This window comes from Toxotes jaculatrix, chromosome 14 (assembly GCF_017976425.1).
Source record: "Toxotes jaculatrix isolate fToxJac2 chromosome 14, fToxJac2.pri, whole genome shotgun sequence".
NCBI classification, from domain to species: domain Eukaryota; kingdom Metazoa; phylum Chordata; class Actinopteri; family Toxotidae; genus Toxotes; species Toxotes jaculatrix.
This window is the reverse complement of record NC_054407.1, coordinates 10,296,709-10,312,221: the sequence shown is the minus strand read 5'-3', so window position 1 is coordinate 10,312,221 and position 15,513 is coordinate 10,296,709. Positions and strand designations below refer to the sequence as shown.

At 37.2% G+C, this 15,513-nt stretch overlaps 1 protein-coding gene, 3 non-coding genes and 1 pseudogene across 4 annotated transcripts; 3 read left to right on the top strand and 2 right to left on the bottom strand.

Moving 5' to 3' along the window:
• The first annotated feature begins 1,212 nt into the window (after positions 1–1,212).
• Positions 1,213–8,811, top strand: LOC121192965 (ceramide synthase 2-like). Its single transcript, XM_041055032.1, has 11 exons — positions 1,213–1,325; positions 1,926–2,093; positions 3,277–3,394; positions 3,874–3,992; positions 4,241–4,298; positions 4,432–4,482; positions 6,112–6,204; positions 6,528–6,656; positions 7,403–7,512; positions 7,609–7,762; positions 7,869–8,811. The coding sequence occupies exons 2-11, from the start codon at positions 1,927–1,929 to the stop codon at positions 8,085–8,087; spliced, it is 1,218 nt and encodes a 405-aa protein (XP_040910966.1). The 5' UTR covers positions 1,213–1,325; position 1,926; the 3' UTR covers positions 8,088–8,811.
• Positions 5,202–5,273, bottom strand: trnam-cau. Its single transcript has one exon. It is a non-coding gene; the product is annotated as a tRNA-Met (tRNA).
• Positions 5,277–5,349, bottom strand: trnar-ccu. Its single transcript has one exon. It is a non-coding gene; the product is annotated as a tRNA-Arg (tRNA).
• A 1,121-nt stretch (positions 8,812–9,932) lies between the features above and the next one.
• Positions 9,933–10,006, top strand: trnan-guu. Its single transcript has one exon. It is a non-coding gene; the product is annotated as a tRNA-Asn (tRNA).
• Positions 10,007–10,605: 599 nt separating this feature from the next.
• Positions 10,606–15,513, top strand: part of LOC121192966 — a 30,867-nt pseudogene continuing 25,959 nt past the window's right edge.

Below are 15,513 nucleotides of genomic sequence, written 5' to 3'. Positions count from 1 at the left end.
TCAGGGCAAGGTTTTTAAGTTCAATAGCCAGGACATGCACACGCAAAGTCCTGGAAGTGTCCTGGATTGTTGCTGTAGGATTAGGATCATCAGATACTTTCTTAGAGATTGGTAACCCAGGAGAAGTCTGTCATGGATATAACCAACAATGGAGTATGAGGAAATGTAATCAGGTATAAGGAAATGTAATCTAAGTTTAAAGCAAGACTGAGCGGCTGCCAATGTGGCCACAAGTGGCAGTTAAGCATAAGTTAATGCTAAATGCTTGAAAGAAGGATCAAAACAATACAATCAGAGAAAGTTCATAAACTCAGTGTTACACAGCAATATCTAAAGTTTACTTACCTTAACTATCAATAAGACACCACATGCTACTGGCCATACCAGATCAAAAGCTGTTGCATCAAAATCCGAGTGGATTTGACTGAACCAAAGTGTGCTTAATGAATTTAAATTTTCACTTTCACAAAGGAATAATGTTTCTTCTTTCAGAAGTTATAGTATCTCTTTAATGACAGCAGACAGAACATGAGAACAAGCTCATAGTCTTAGTTTTACCTCAGTGAATTTAAAAGAAAACCAGATGATATAATTAAAAAAACAAAACAAAAACAAAAAATTACAGTTGCTTTGTTGATAGCACTTGATTACGGATCTATTAGTCCCGTGACTGACTATTAAAGGCAGCTTTATATGCTTAGCTTGTATCTTTTAAAACCAAACTCGATATATTCACGATTAGAGGAAGTTACAGGCGCTAATTTTTACCCTTTATCGCTACAGTTTTCTGTTATGAGACACTGTAACTGTATAATAGCCTGCTGATGCTCAGTGTTTTCTTTGTCGCCCATGCTGATTTAATGGGTCATGAACAGTGAGCAGGAGACGCCCCTGGTGTTTCATTAGCCGCTCAACCGTCAAGTTTCATCATCCTGTTGGAGAAAGACATGGAATACCGGAAGTCTTCAGAATAAAAGTGAGTTACCTGTAGAAACTACTTCTGTTTGATGAGTCTTTTGGAAAATAACGGCAGGCAGGTTTCTTCGCCAAATCTTTTTTTATTTTATTGTCTCAAAACAGGCACAGCAACGTCCTTTACGAAGGGCTACTATTTTGAAATCTGTAACAACAACTTCCTGTTGCGGTGGCTAACTTGACGCCTGGTGACTGCACGGCCCTCTGCTCTGGTGTCGTCGTTAGGATACAGCGGGACCGAGGAACATCCCGAGCCGAGCGAGGCTAAATTAACCTCACAAGTTACGGTGGATTTTATTCTTCTGTCCCCGGGACTGATCGGTTCTTTATTTCCGCAGAGCTGCTCACAGGTGAGTTACTACTCTGTAGCTCATTTATTTCAACTGTTTAGCTGCAACTTGGTGTTTCACTATGAACATAAATATACTGTACTTCTAGCTGCAATACTTAAAAACTTTACTGTTATTTTAAAGACTTTTTTTTGTGTCACAGCTTTGTGAACTAAATGTATGGTTCTTTTTAGCCATTAATGAATTAAGAGTTAGAGTGTTGCTTAAGTTGATGTTCAGTTGATGTTTTATGGCTTTGCTGTGAATTAGAAATGATAGTTAATATATTTATGGCATTGTTGTAGTTGACACAGAGACAGATATTTGATGTGGCAAATATTACACTTTCAAGGTGTTTGTGATATGCCACGTGCCACCTACCTACCAACTAACACACACACACACACACACACACACACACACACACACAAATAACCAAGAGACTTAGAGGTACCTGAAGACTGTGTTTACCTTTGTACCACATCAAACCCAAGTACCTGCTTCTCAGATTACCTGGATGAAATCGTGTCTGATTGGGCTGGCTGAGGCTGGCAGAGGATTTGTGAAAACCTCTGTTTCAAACATTATCTTCAACATGTTTACTCCTCCTGGTTCTTGCAGAATGGACCTGCTACCTGATGTATGGAGGCAGGACTACTGGCTCCCTCCAGGTGTGACCTGGAAAGACATGGAACAGCTGGCGGATTCTGACCGACCACAACCTCTGGACCTTCTCATAGCTCTGCCTCTAGCTCTGGGCTTTGTTGCCCTCCGCTACGTGTTCGAGAGGTACAACACACCTGATCTCTTTGTTCTGTGATGATCTGGGTGATGTTGTTGGGGAAAATGTAAGCTTTACAGGAAGGGCCATTGTCCTTGTGTGGCTTTGTCTTGCCTAACCTGAAATAATACTTACATCCTTCTTTTAAGAAAAGCAATCATGCAAGGTTTTTGTCACAAATGAAAAAACCTCTATTGTTCGGACTGACTCCAAAATGTCATGCGGCATTTTCTGATTATGACCAAGTGTCCGATATCCATGGAGGACGTTGTTTTCGTAAGAGGATATGAGTGGGGGCAGTGAGCAGGTGTTTTGGCAGAGCAGGCATTGTTATCAGGGGGGAAAAAAAGTCTTTGGGGACTAGAAGAAGAAAGACTGAGAAAAAAAATGAGGGAATGGACAGATTTAGGAGTGGTGTTGTCTAAATTGAGGATTTTCAGTGTTTATTTTGAATTCTAGCTATACACCAGATCCTGTTTGTTTTAACTGTTATTTTTTAAGAGAAACTTTGAGCAGAAATGGGTGGTGTAAGAGGTGCAGTGGGGTTAAGAGTGCATAACAAGCCTCACACACACACACAGATTGTCTTCAGGGTTTTTGACTGGTTGATGACTTCCCAAGTGTGTTCGCTGTTGTTACATTCACGGAAGAGAAGAGTCAGTAGAATCAAATAGCTGGTTAAACCCTGTTAAAATGTCATGTTGTTCTTACACTAAGCTTCTTTATTCTGGTGTATTCTATTATCTCGTGCTGCTGCCGCATATCTCTAAAATGTCAGATTCTCATGAACTACAGCCTTGTTTTCCTTTCCAGTGTTGTTTTTTTTTTTTTTTTGTGGTTTATCGAACATAAGAAGTAGGAGAATTTTTTGCAGCCCAGTGCATCAGTTTATCTGAAAAATTAAAAACTGCCAAAATCTGGAGGAATATGGTTTGGTTTTCACAGGACAGTGACATATCTATATAGAGTATATGTTATTTAAACTTGTATATCGCAATATAATTTTCACATTAGGCTTGGTCAAATCCATTATACATACAGACTCAAAGACTCAAATACATTTTGCTTTTGACTGACTGTTAAAAGGCTTATTATGTACAGTAAGTGACTGCAGGCTGGCGCCCTGACTATCCCACAGTGGGTGTTATATCATCATTGATGTAAGCTGACCTTTGTTCTCCTTGCCCCCAGGTTTTTTGCCCCACCCATGGGCAGATGTTTGGGGGTGAAGAATAGATTGCAAGTGACTGCTGCCCCTTCCCCTAAGCTGGAGTCGTTTTACACCCAGAGGAGCAGACAGCCAACACAGGTTAGTCTGAAAAGGCCTCAACATGCATTCAGTCATGCTCAATTTATTTTGGGGGATATTTTTGTGGAAAGTAACTTACTGACAGTTATTGTTATTAGTCAATATGCCCGTTAAGAGCTTTAATTTAAAAACCTTATTATAAGATTATAAAATGCAGTGAACTGTTGAAAGGTGAAATCAGTGGTTCCCTCAAAAAGTCAAACAAATGAAAACAAATTTGTGTAAAGGCACTTTGTTTTTCTTCTCTCCTGCCTCATTAATGAACCCCCAGAGTTATCATGTGACCCTTTGGAGGGTCCATCCTGACCATCTACAACTGTAAAATGCTACTTACACACCCATTCATCAGTATAAAAAATGTAATCATGTAATGTATCACACATAAAATACTTTGGGAGTAACTTAACACCAGAGCCCATTTGGTGGATGGTGAAGATGGGATGGAAAGAATTTATTTCTTCCCTGCATTGTTGTTTCAGAGTGAAATTGTTAGTTTGATGTCACTGTGCGACAAAACCCAGAGGCAGATCGAGACCTGGTTCCGTCTGCGCAGGAACCAGGACAGGCCCTGTCAAAGCAAGAAGTTTGGTGAAGCTGCGTAAGTGCTTTCTCTTCATAACCCTTCCACCGCTCAGTTTACAGATGACTCAAGAACACTTCCTTCGCCACCCACTGCAAAATGGACAAAGCCCTTGAAAACCTGACTAAGTTTGTAAGGCCCACCACTGGAAAACGAGACACTCTTCAGAGCTCTGTCAATTTATTTGTAGACTTGTTTATATTTTTAAAGTGTCTTTTGTTTGAGTGCTCAAAATTTCTAATCTCACACGCTGTGTTATTTTTCAGTTGGAGGTTTTTTTTCTACCTCACAGCCTTCATGGTTGGATTGGCCTGCTTGATTGATGTGAGTATAAAGTTCTCAAAAAGTTTTCTAGCAGTAACGTTGAAATGAAAAACATTACTTCTCACTAAGTCACTAATACTTAATAAATATAATTCAAACATGCTGAATTGTTCCTGTCCCTTTTTCTCTACAGAGACCCTGGTTCTGGGACCGCAGGGAATGCTGGAGGCAGTATCCAGTACAGGTGAAAACACTACCTATGTCATCTCACAGAGATTTGTCTATTAAAATATTTTTCAGCAATGTCTTTCTTTCTGGTCAGCAAAGTGAAATGAGGCAAGACTACATTCAGATATATGGAGCCCCAACGATGGACAAAAGCATCATGTCTCATGTGGAAGTTAGGAATTTTGTCCTCTGTGTAGATAATCTGTGTATGTGTAGTCTGCCTGAAAGTTAAGTTTGAAGGAAACAGATCAAATTTCTTTTATTTAATTGTAAAACAAGCACAATATGGTAAACCTATCTTCATCCTCATTCATATCGCAGAGCAATAAAAACCCTATTTAATTTTGAGACGATTTGAATGACTTGCTCAGCAATGTTTGAGAGGTAGCAAACAATTTAAGTGTTTTATTTGTGTAAAATATTTGCATTTTTGTGCCACAGTTCCAGCTTGCCATTTAAGTTTGCCTGCTGGCAACTACTTTCCAGAAGATTCTGGCATGGAGAGTGCATTTCTGCCTCCTGTTAAGAATAATAATGCATTTGTTTTTTTGCGGGTTAGGGTTAGACTCTCCAGACGCATTTTAATCCCAGGTGTGAACTGGCATCTTTAGAGTTGTATATTTGTGATTGTATCACCTGGGATGATGTTAATGATAGGTTTCACTGGGGCCTTTTTTTCGAACCAACAGTCTATGATGCAGAAACAATTCAGTTTCTTTCGTAAAAATGCTGATGTAGCAGAGGATGGTTTCGATCCATCGACCTCTGGGTTATGGGCCCAGCACGCTTCCGCTGCGCCACTCTGCTACACACCCCAGATGGGACTCGAACCCACAATCCCTGGCTTAGGAGGCCAGTGCCTTATCCATTAGGCCACTGGGGCTGTTGTTGCCTATGTGCTGGACCCACGTGCATGAGTCAGCTTTCAGTGATAGTAACACTGACACTGTGATCAGTCTCAGGTTCATTTTCAGTTGACAGGGGTGGTAGTCTTTGTGAAATAAATCAGGAAATAATGTTCAGTACCTGATGTTCATTGTAGCCTACACTGCAGACTAGTTATTTGGTCTATCAAATGTTAGAATAACATTTTAAAAAGCCTTTTACAGTTTCACAAAGCCCAAATAGAAGTGTTCAAATGTCTTGTTTTGTTAGACAAAAGTCCAAAACCCAAAAATCGAATCTATTCAGTTTATTATTGTAGAAGACTAAGAAGAAAACGTAAATATCAATATTTGAATCACTGGAACCAGTAAATGTATGCCTTTTTGATTAAAGAATAATTTAAACGATTAATCAATTATCAAAATGCTTTTGACAATTAAAGATTAATTTCTTTTCTATTGACTAATCAGTTATTCGGCTTATCATTTCAGCTGTACTTTATTCATATATTCTAACCCATCCTTCCATTCCCATTCTTAAAAAAACATTATAAAAACTTCAGAAACAAAATACAATGATACAAATTTTCACTGAAAAGATTAATTACAGCTACAAACTGTAATTTCTAATCAATACTTTGAGCTTTATTTAGTAAAATCATCTCAAACTCTCCAGTTGTTCATCTGTGTTTGCTGCTAGTAAATGTTCAGGTGATTCGGAATCACTTTTTATTGATTTTGGAATGATGCTTCCCCCACAGCCCATGGAGAGAGCTCATTACTGGTACTACATGTTGGAGCTGGGTTTTTATGGATCTCTGCTGCTCCGGATCTCTGTTGACGTCAAGAGAAAAGTGAGGACCTCAGCTTTCTTTCTTTCATTCATTCATTCATTCATAAATCGGGAATTTCTGATCCATGAGTTATGTGGATATCGGAAATCGATACCGATACTGGATCGGATTGGCCCCATCCCTAAATCTAACAAAAGGGTTTCCCTCCTGTTTAACAACACAACAGTTTTGCTCTTCAGAGAAGTAGGCAAATGAAGATGATAAAGAGATTTGATTTTGTACTTGACGTACTTGATGTCACCTCTGTTTCAATGAGGAACTTCACTTTGTTACAGTCACTAATTCACATGTGGGTGACTGAAAGTACATGTTTGTTTTGCTAGGATTTTAAAGAACAGGTGATCCACCATTTGGCCACAATCTTCCTGCTTAGTTTCTCCTACTGCGCCAACTACATTCGCATTGGCACCTTGGTCATGCTGCTTCATGACTCCTCTGACATCCTGCTTGAGGTAACTCACATACTTCTTTAATGTAACTGTAACTGGAAAAGAACAACATGTACCTTAAGAGTCCTGTGTCATCTATTCAGACTCCAGAGCCATAGCTTAACAGACACATGGGACCTTACAAATATAATTAGTCTCCTCAGAGCATGTCACCATGGATTCATTGCCACATTGGCCCTTTTTTTTGGTGCTGTGCAGTGACACTAAAGTGAGAGAAGCTGTCTGAATGTTGTAAACTGCACTCAGAGGTTTGCACTGTGCTTGAGGCTGTTCTTAGAAAATTAGTATCTAGTGTGAGATCTCTGTAGTAGCCGGCAGGAAACTAATCCTGTGACTGAGTCCTGATAGCTACAAGCACTTTGTAGGCCTGAGGTGACCTTTGTTTACCTGTGCAAAACAAATAACAGTACATGAGAAATGTGTTCAAAAATTATTTATACCTGCTGTGTTCGTGTTAAAGGAACAGTGAAAGGACATACTGATTATACATAGTGTTGTTTTGTATGGTAGTTTGCTCGTGGTACGGAGACTCACTGTCACTACAATTGAGCTGATGTTAAACACACATGCTCTTGTTTATTTTAGACATGTTTTCTTGTTTACCTGTTATCTGAATCCCCTGTCTTGGTTCAGTAACTTCTTTTGCATAATGGCTCAACAAATGTTTTGCTCAGTGCAGTGAAGTCACTTCACATGCTTCGTATTTTTTGTTTAATTAAGTCAGTCTTTTATATTTATTATATTTGCAGTCTGCCAAGATGTTCAACTATGGCACTGGCTGGAGGAAAACGTGTGACACACTGTTCGTAGTGTTTGCTGTGGTCTTCCTTGTGACTCGACTGGTGATTTTCCCCAGCAAGTAAGTTTTTCTCCTGAGATGTTTTTCCATTTTTATCAATTAGATGCTTTTAACGTCCTAATGCAACACAAATGACTAGTTTTTGATTACTTGCAGGATCATCCATACCACCCTGGTATTGTCCATGGAGGTCTTTGAGCCCTTTGTCGGCTACTATTTTTTCAACATCCTGCTAATGGTGCTGCAGGCTCTTCACATCTTCTGGGCTGGCCTAATCTTACGTATGGTCTATAAGTTCCTGAAAGGCAAGGTGAGAATCAGGAAGTCCGTTTCTCACTTAGTTTTAATATCCAAGAGTATTCTAGTTTTTTAGCTTTGTCATACACGTTAAACCTTGTGTCTGCTTCTGTCCTCAGCTGGAAAAAGATGAACGCAGTGATGAAGAGAGTGAGGTTGAAGAAGAAGAGGAGGGTAAGGGAGGAGAGGAAAATGCGGATCAGGGGGGAGATTATTGTTGGGAGAAAAGTAAAGACACCCTGAACTCTAAGCTGTCTATGCTGACCAACAGTTGTGTCCTAAATAACTTGACCAACCACAGGGCATCTGTGGCTGACAGAATGCGTAAAGCTCAGTAGACATCCATATGGTTTAAAAATCAGATGATATAAGATGGTAGGCTCCAGCTCCCCCGCGACCCTGACAGAGGATTAAGCAGTAGAAAATGAATGAATGAATGATATAAGATGGATGTGATTCATCACCCTTGACAAGTATTTCATGCTGAAGGGACTGTGATTTGCTTTTATTTGAGAGTGTTATTAGATAAGTAAAGGGGTGAGAGTTTAATTGTTAATCTTTGTAAAACTGCTGACATAGTGGAGGGCAGTTTTGATTCAGCAGCCTCTAGGCTATGGGCCCAGCACGCCTCTGCAGGACCACTCCACTCCACTACACACTGCAGATAAGACTCAAACTCACAATCCCTGGTTTAGGAGGCCAGTGCTTGATCCATTAGGCCAAAGGGGGTGATGCAGCTGCTGGGGAGCCATGTTGTACAAGTCAGTGTTCATCTGTAGAAACACGGACATTAAAATCCTTTTCAATTCACTTTTCAGTGGACAGGGACAGTAGTCATTGATGGAAGTGTTCAGTGCCTAATGATGTTCATTATAGCCGACACTGCACTGTTTTATACTGTTTTTCATTCAGCAAGTTCACAAAGTAGATATTTGAAAACAACAAAGTGACTTACTAAAAAAAATACAAAAAATAAAAAATAAACTAAAGCTGTAGTTTTCTTAAGTGACTTGTTTATGCTGTAAAATAATGAAATTGCTGCACAACATGTAGACATTTAAATCCTGGAAATAAAGTTAACATTTCACTCTTTCTATGTCTGTCTCCTGTGACGATTTAAGACCACGAAACAGGCTTTGATGTCTGATTCAGTATGATTATATTGTTTCATTCACCCCTTTTTACAATCGTACATACACAGTCCTACATCAGAGCAGTTTGTCGGTGTCAGTTTACAACTACTAACTAAAATCTACACAATCACAATTAATAGCCTTTTGACTTTCACAAATTAGATTGAGCTCAGGCTTTACTTTCTGGCTGTAACACAGTAACACAGTACAGTAAATGTTTATGAATCTCAGAGGTTAGAGTACCAGTATTCCTTATAATGGACTCAGTACTGTATGACTGCGAAATCATGCTGTGTATCTCCTTCTGTACCACAGTGCCATCTGGTGTCTGGTACCAGGGTGACACTCTGGGTGCACACCTGAGAGCCTTATAATTTACACGTAATAGGTGTAATAGCTTGTTACTTATTGGCTCTATTTGTTTGATCAGCCATACATTTACAAAACGAGTCAACAGGAATTCACCGATCCTCAGCGAGGATTGAATTTGCTGTCTCTCCCAACACCTGTTAATGCTAAAGTGCTAAATGCCAGTGTCAAACCACAAATATATTCATTATAGCTTTACATGTGAAATATTTTGTTCGCCCATTGTCGTTGATATTGTCAGTTTATTGTAATCTCTGTATGGGCCACATTTGAGTTAACAACTATTTTAACTTACCGTTAAGTACGGATCCTCTTGAACAGGAGTTAAACACTCGCTGTTTATCGTTAGGTTTAATAACTTAACCGTTTAATGTAACGTAACGATACGTAGCCTCTAACCCTCTAACCCAGTTTTTCTTGCTTCTTTCAGGGTTGTTTGGCTTTTATCCTTTTAAATTACACTTTTATGTTCGCGGCTTCGTACCCTAGCGCTACAAAACCATAAACGCATGCCCTCGTGTATAGCGCGTATAGGTTTTTTTTTTATTTTGTGTTTTTTTCTTTTAACGCTGCTCCCGTTGTGTATCTGCCTTACGGGAGCGCAACCATGATTATCAGTGAACACGTTTGTACTGTGCTCATATAGTTCATAATCTACATATGACAATTACTGGTATGGTTGTCTCTGTGGCGCAATCGGTTAGCGCGTTCGGCTGTTAACCGAAAGGTTGGTGGTTCGAGCCCACCCAGGGACGATGAGCGATTTTTCCCCTTTTTTTTTGTTTTGGGAAAATGTTAGTATTAATATTAATATTATTTCTCCCTTCATTATTACAGTGTTAAATTATTCTGAACGTAGCCATTTTAACTCGATCTGAACACCAACCTTCCTCAATCCGTGCAGATGTCAGCGGAGCAGATAAAAAAAAAAACTGAATGAGCTTGTTTCCCTTCTTGAGCACAGAACTGGTCTCTCTGGGTTCCTGCTTTCCCTAACCGCTGGCGAATGATAAGTAAGTGTAGATTTTATAATTTATAAAACGATCCTTTATTTCAATTTATTTTGGAACTACATTATAATATTGGTTAAAAGTCATTTATAACTGTAGTTATCTCTGTGTAAGTTGTTGAAAAGCCCTGCTGAAAACAGTGATATACAGCAAATAGGAAATACATGGTGCCTAGATAGTTAATTTTAAATATGAAGAAGTAACTTATTATCAGAAATATAGGAACAGTCTTAGCAGCATGTTTCAAAGGTTTTGTCTCAGTTGGCTTTTAGTGTGATGTTTATCTTGGCTGGCCCATCCTGGTCTGACTGGCACATTTTACATCTTCTTTTTAGAAAGCACCGATGCAGATTTTTGTGAAAACGCTAACGGGTAAAACCATTACCCTTGAGGTGGAATCCAGCAACCCTATCAAGAATGTCAAAGCCAAAATCCAAGACAAATAAGGTACTCTTTAGATCATGTGAGAAAAAAAAAGAAGTAGCTTTTATGATATCCTCTGTAGTTTAATCTGTGGGCAGCATTTAATATATTATGTAATGAGCAGTGGTGGTTTCACACAGTAGTTCTATTAGTATAAATCTCAGATGAAACAACTGCATTAATCCAATAAACTGGCTCAGAGGATACAGATGCCACCATCTCTGTAGTTTTATACCTTGTATGGACTAGTTGTTTTATTTAACTGTCCTAAGCTCTCTGTCTCTCAGTTAAATATCAATCTCAAATTCAGTCTAGTATCCTATCCTCCATTTAAATTTAACATGATAATATCTGCTGTGTACGTCTTCAAACTTTGTGTGTTTCTGTCTCTTGTTCAGATTTTTATACACATAAAATTGCACTAACTGGGGAGGCAGTCACTGACTCCAGCAATTCTATACATCCCCATATTTTAGAAAACGGCTAAATCGTTTCAGGCTGTTCAGTTTTCCATTCACAAACTGCTGCACAATATTTTTAATCCAAGCACCAGTGTTAATCTGTTTTCTGGTACTGTATAATCCTTTGCTTGTAATATACACAAATAAATAAGCATATAGTTTATCAATTTCAAATTAAGATCAGGAAACTTTTCACACCAAATGAAATGAACCTTTATGGTCACTGAGTCATCACATATACTAAGAATGTGATTATTATATCTATTAAACATAAGAGTTACAGTTACATAAGAGTACATGTAGTGTAGTTGTGCATGAACAAAGGGTCAGTTGAAATCAGGAGTGTTTAATCCAACAATTCCATCGACATCTTAGGAAAATCCATTATATAAACCCTACAGTACTTACAAGTATGAGTAACACTGTCAGTCACAGGCCTGAAATTTGAGAGGCAGCTGTAAATGTTAAATGATTGACACAATCACCAGTTCACAATTGTGATCGTTTTGTTTCCAGGTATCCCCTCTGATCATTAGCGTCTCATCTTTGCTGGAAAGCAGCTCCAGGATGGACGCACCTTGTCAGACTACAACATCCAGAAGGGTGAATGAAACTTCCACAGCGCAGTTACTACTATTGTTATAATACAGAGGTGTTAATGTCTACAGCTTTTTTTTTTTTTTTGCTGTTGTTGTTTCTTGACTATATGCCCGTTTTTTTCCCTTCCTCGGAGTCCACCCTCCACCTCGTCCTCATCTGAGAGGGGGCATCATTGAGCCATCTCTGAGACAGCTGGCTCAAAAATACAACTGTGACAAGATGGTCTGCTGCAAATATGTATAAAAACCTGGCATACTGTTATATTAGTGAGACTGAGCTCATTCTCATAGAGAGCAGGGAGAGGAGAATTCGCTTCTTGCACAACATGGCACAATATGGTCATCCCTCCGGATCTTCTGCATCCACTCTGCCATTACCCAGTGTTAACAGGGAATGCATGAAATCTGTCTTCTTTGTTATAACGGCACACAACAATGAAGTGCGGCCACTGGTGACCAGTTACGCTACTTGTCTCTAGTTTTCTGAACCAATACAGTACAACACAAACCTAAATACTAAAACAACTATTCGGTAGGCCCGCCTCTGACAATCTCATTATACTCCTAACTTGACAGCAGTCTAAAAGGAGTGTCTGATAGCGATAGGTTATGCTTTCTCTGCGCCAGATTGAATCATTTCTTATGGTGGAGAAAAGTTAGCGCTTTTTTCAGGGTGCCGTGTTTTTTTGTTTTGTTCATTAGCACCACAACTAAAAAGGGTCAAACGTTGAAAAAAACAACTGATAATTCTAAAACATGTACAGGACAACTGACCTAAATGTTAGCAAATTAGCGAGTGCTATGTAAAAAAAAAATAAAGCTGCAAGCAACGTGGCTCACACTGCTTACGAGTGTGAGCCACATCATGGGAGGGTAAGGCTTCAAAATATGCCAAAAAAGTCATATTTTAGTAAAACCTCAAAGTGTCCTAAAAAACATCATGGGGGAGTAAGGCTTCAAAATATGCAATAGAAGTCGTATTTTAGTAAGACCTAAAAATGTCATAGTATAGTATAGTAAGGCTAAAATCGGCCAAAAAAAGTCAAATTTTTTTTTGACCTCAAAATGTCATAAAAAACGTCATAGAATAGTATGGCGTTTTTTTCGGCCAAAAAAAGTCAAAAAATTTTTTGACCTCAAAATGTCATAAAAAACGTCATAGTATAGTATGGCGTTTTTTTCGGCCAAAGAAAGTCAAATTTTTTTTTCACCTCAAAATGTCATAAAAAACGTCATAGTATAGTATGGCGTTTTTTTCATCCAAAAAAAGTCAAATTTTTTTTTGACCTCAAAATGTCATAAAAAACGTCATAGTATAGTATGGCATCAAAATCGGCCAAAAAAAGTCAAAAAATTTTTTGACCTCAAAATGTCATAAAAAACGTCATAGTATAGTATGGCGTCAAAATCGGCCAAAAAAAGTCAAAAAATTTTTTTGACCTCAAAATGTCATAAAAAACGTCATAGTATAGTATGGCGTTTTTTTCGGCCAAAAAAAGTCAAATTTTTTTTTGACCTCAAAATGTCATAAAAAACGTCATAGTATAGTATGGCGTCAAAATCGGCCAAAAAAAGTCAAAAAAATTTTTGACCTCAAAATGTCATAAAAAACGTCATAGTATAGTATGGCGTTTTTTTCGGCCAAAAAAAGTCAAAAAATTTTTTGACCTCAAAATGTCATAAAAAACGTCATAGTATAGTATGTCGTCAAAATCGGCCAAAAAAAGTCAAAAAATTTTTTTGACCTCAAAATGTCATAAAAAACGTCATAGTATAGTATGGCGTTTTTTTCGTCCAAAAAAAGTCAAATTTTTTTTTGACCTCAAAATGTCATAAAAAACGTCATAGTATAGTATGGCGTCTTTTTCGGCCAAAAAAAGTCAAAAAAATTTTTGACCTCAAAATGTCATAAAAAACGTCATAGTATAGTATGGCGTCAAAATCGGCCAAAAAAAGTCAAATTTTTTTTTGACCTCAAAATGTCATAAAAAACGTCATAGTATAGTATGGCGTTTTTTTCATCCAAAAAAAGTCACATTTTTTTTTGACCTCAAAATGTCATAAAAAACGTCATAGTATAGTATGGCGTCAAAATCGGCCAAAAAAAGTCAAATTTTTTTTTGACCTCAAAATGTCATAAAAAACGTCATAGTATAGTATGGCGTTTTTTCGTCCAAAAAAAGTCAAAAAATTTTTTGACCTCAAAATGTCATAAAAAACGTCATAGTATAGTATGGCGTCAAAATCGGCCAAAAAAAGTCAAAAAAATTTTTGACCTCAAAATGTCATAAAAAACGTCATAGTATAGTATGGCGTTTTTTTCGGCCAAAAAAAGTCAAAAAAATTTTTGACCTCAAAATGTCATAAAAAACGTCATAGTATAGTATGTCGTCAAAATCGGCCAAAAAAAGTCAAAAAATTTTTTTGACCTCAAAATGTCATAAAAAACGTCATAGTATAGTATGGCGTTTTTTTCGTCCAAAAAAAGTCAAATTTTTTTTTGACCTCAAAATGTCATAAAAAACGTCATAGTATAGTATGGCGTCTTTTTCGGCCAAAAAAAGTCAAAAAATTTTTTGACCTCAAAATGTCATAAAAAACGTCATAGTATAGTATGGCGTCAAAATCGGCCAAAAAAAGTCAAATTTTTTTTTGACCTCAAAATGTCATAAAAAACGTCATAGTATAGTATGGCGTTTTTTTCATCCAAAAAAAGTCACATTTTTTTTTGACCTCAAAATGTCATAAAAAACGTCATAGTATAGTATGGCGTCAAAATCGGCCAAAAAAAGTCAAAATTTTTTTTTGACCTCAAAATGTCATAAAAAACGTCATAGTATAGTATGGCGTTTTTTCGTCCAAAAAAAGTCAAAAAATTTTTTGACCTCAAAATGTCATAAAAAACGTCATAGTATAGTATGGCGTCAAAATCGGCCAAAAAAAGTCAAAAAAATTTTTGACCTCAAAATGTCATAAAAAACGTCATAGTATAGTATGGCATTTTTTTCGGCCAAAAAAAGTCAAAAAAATTTTTGACCTCAAAATGTCATAAAAAACGTCATAGTATAGTATGTCGTCAAAATCGGCCAAAAAAAGTCAAAAAATTTTTTTGACCTCAAAATGTCATAAAAAACGTCATAGTATAGTATGGCGTTTTTTTCGTCCAAAAAAAGTCAAATTTTTTTTTGACCTCAAAATGTCATAAAAAACGTCATAGTATAGTATGGCGTCTTTTTCGGCCAAAAAAAGTCAAAAAATTTTTTGACCTCAAAATGTCATAAAAAACGTCATAGTATAGTATGGCGTCAAAATCGGCCAAAAAAAGTCAAATTTTTTTTTGACCTCAAAATGTCATAAAAAACGTCATAGTATAGTATGGCGTTTTTTTCATCCAAAAAAAGTCAAATTTTTTTTTGACCTCAAAATGTCATAAAAAACGTCATAGTATAGTATGGCGTCAAAATCGGCCAAAAAAAGTCAAAAAATTTTTTGACCTCAAAATGTCATAAAAAACATCATAGTATAGTATGGCGTCAAAATCGGCCAAAAGAAGTCAAATTTTTTTTTGACCTCAAAATGTCATAAAAAACGTCATAGTATAGTATGGCATTTTTTTCGGCCAAAAAAAGTCAAATTTTTTTTGACCTCAAAATGTCATAAAAAACGTCATAGTATAGTATGGCGTTTTTTTCATCCAAAAAAAGTCAAATTTTTTTTGACCTCAAAATGTCATAAAAAACGTCATAGTATAGTATGGCGTTTTTTTCGG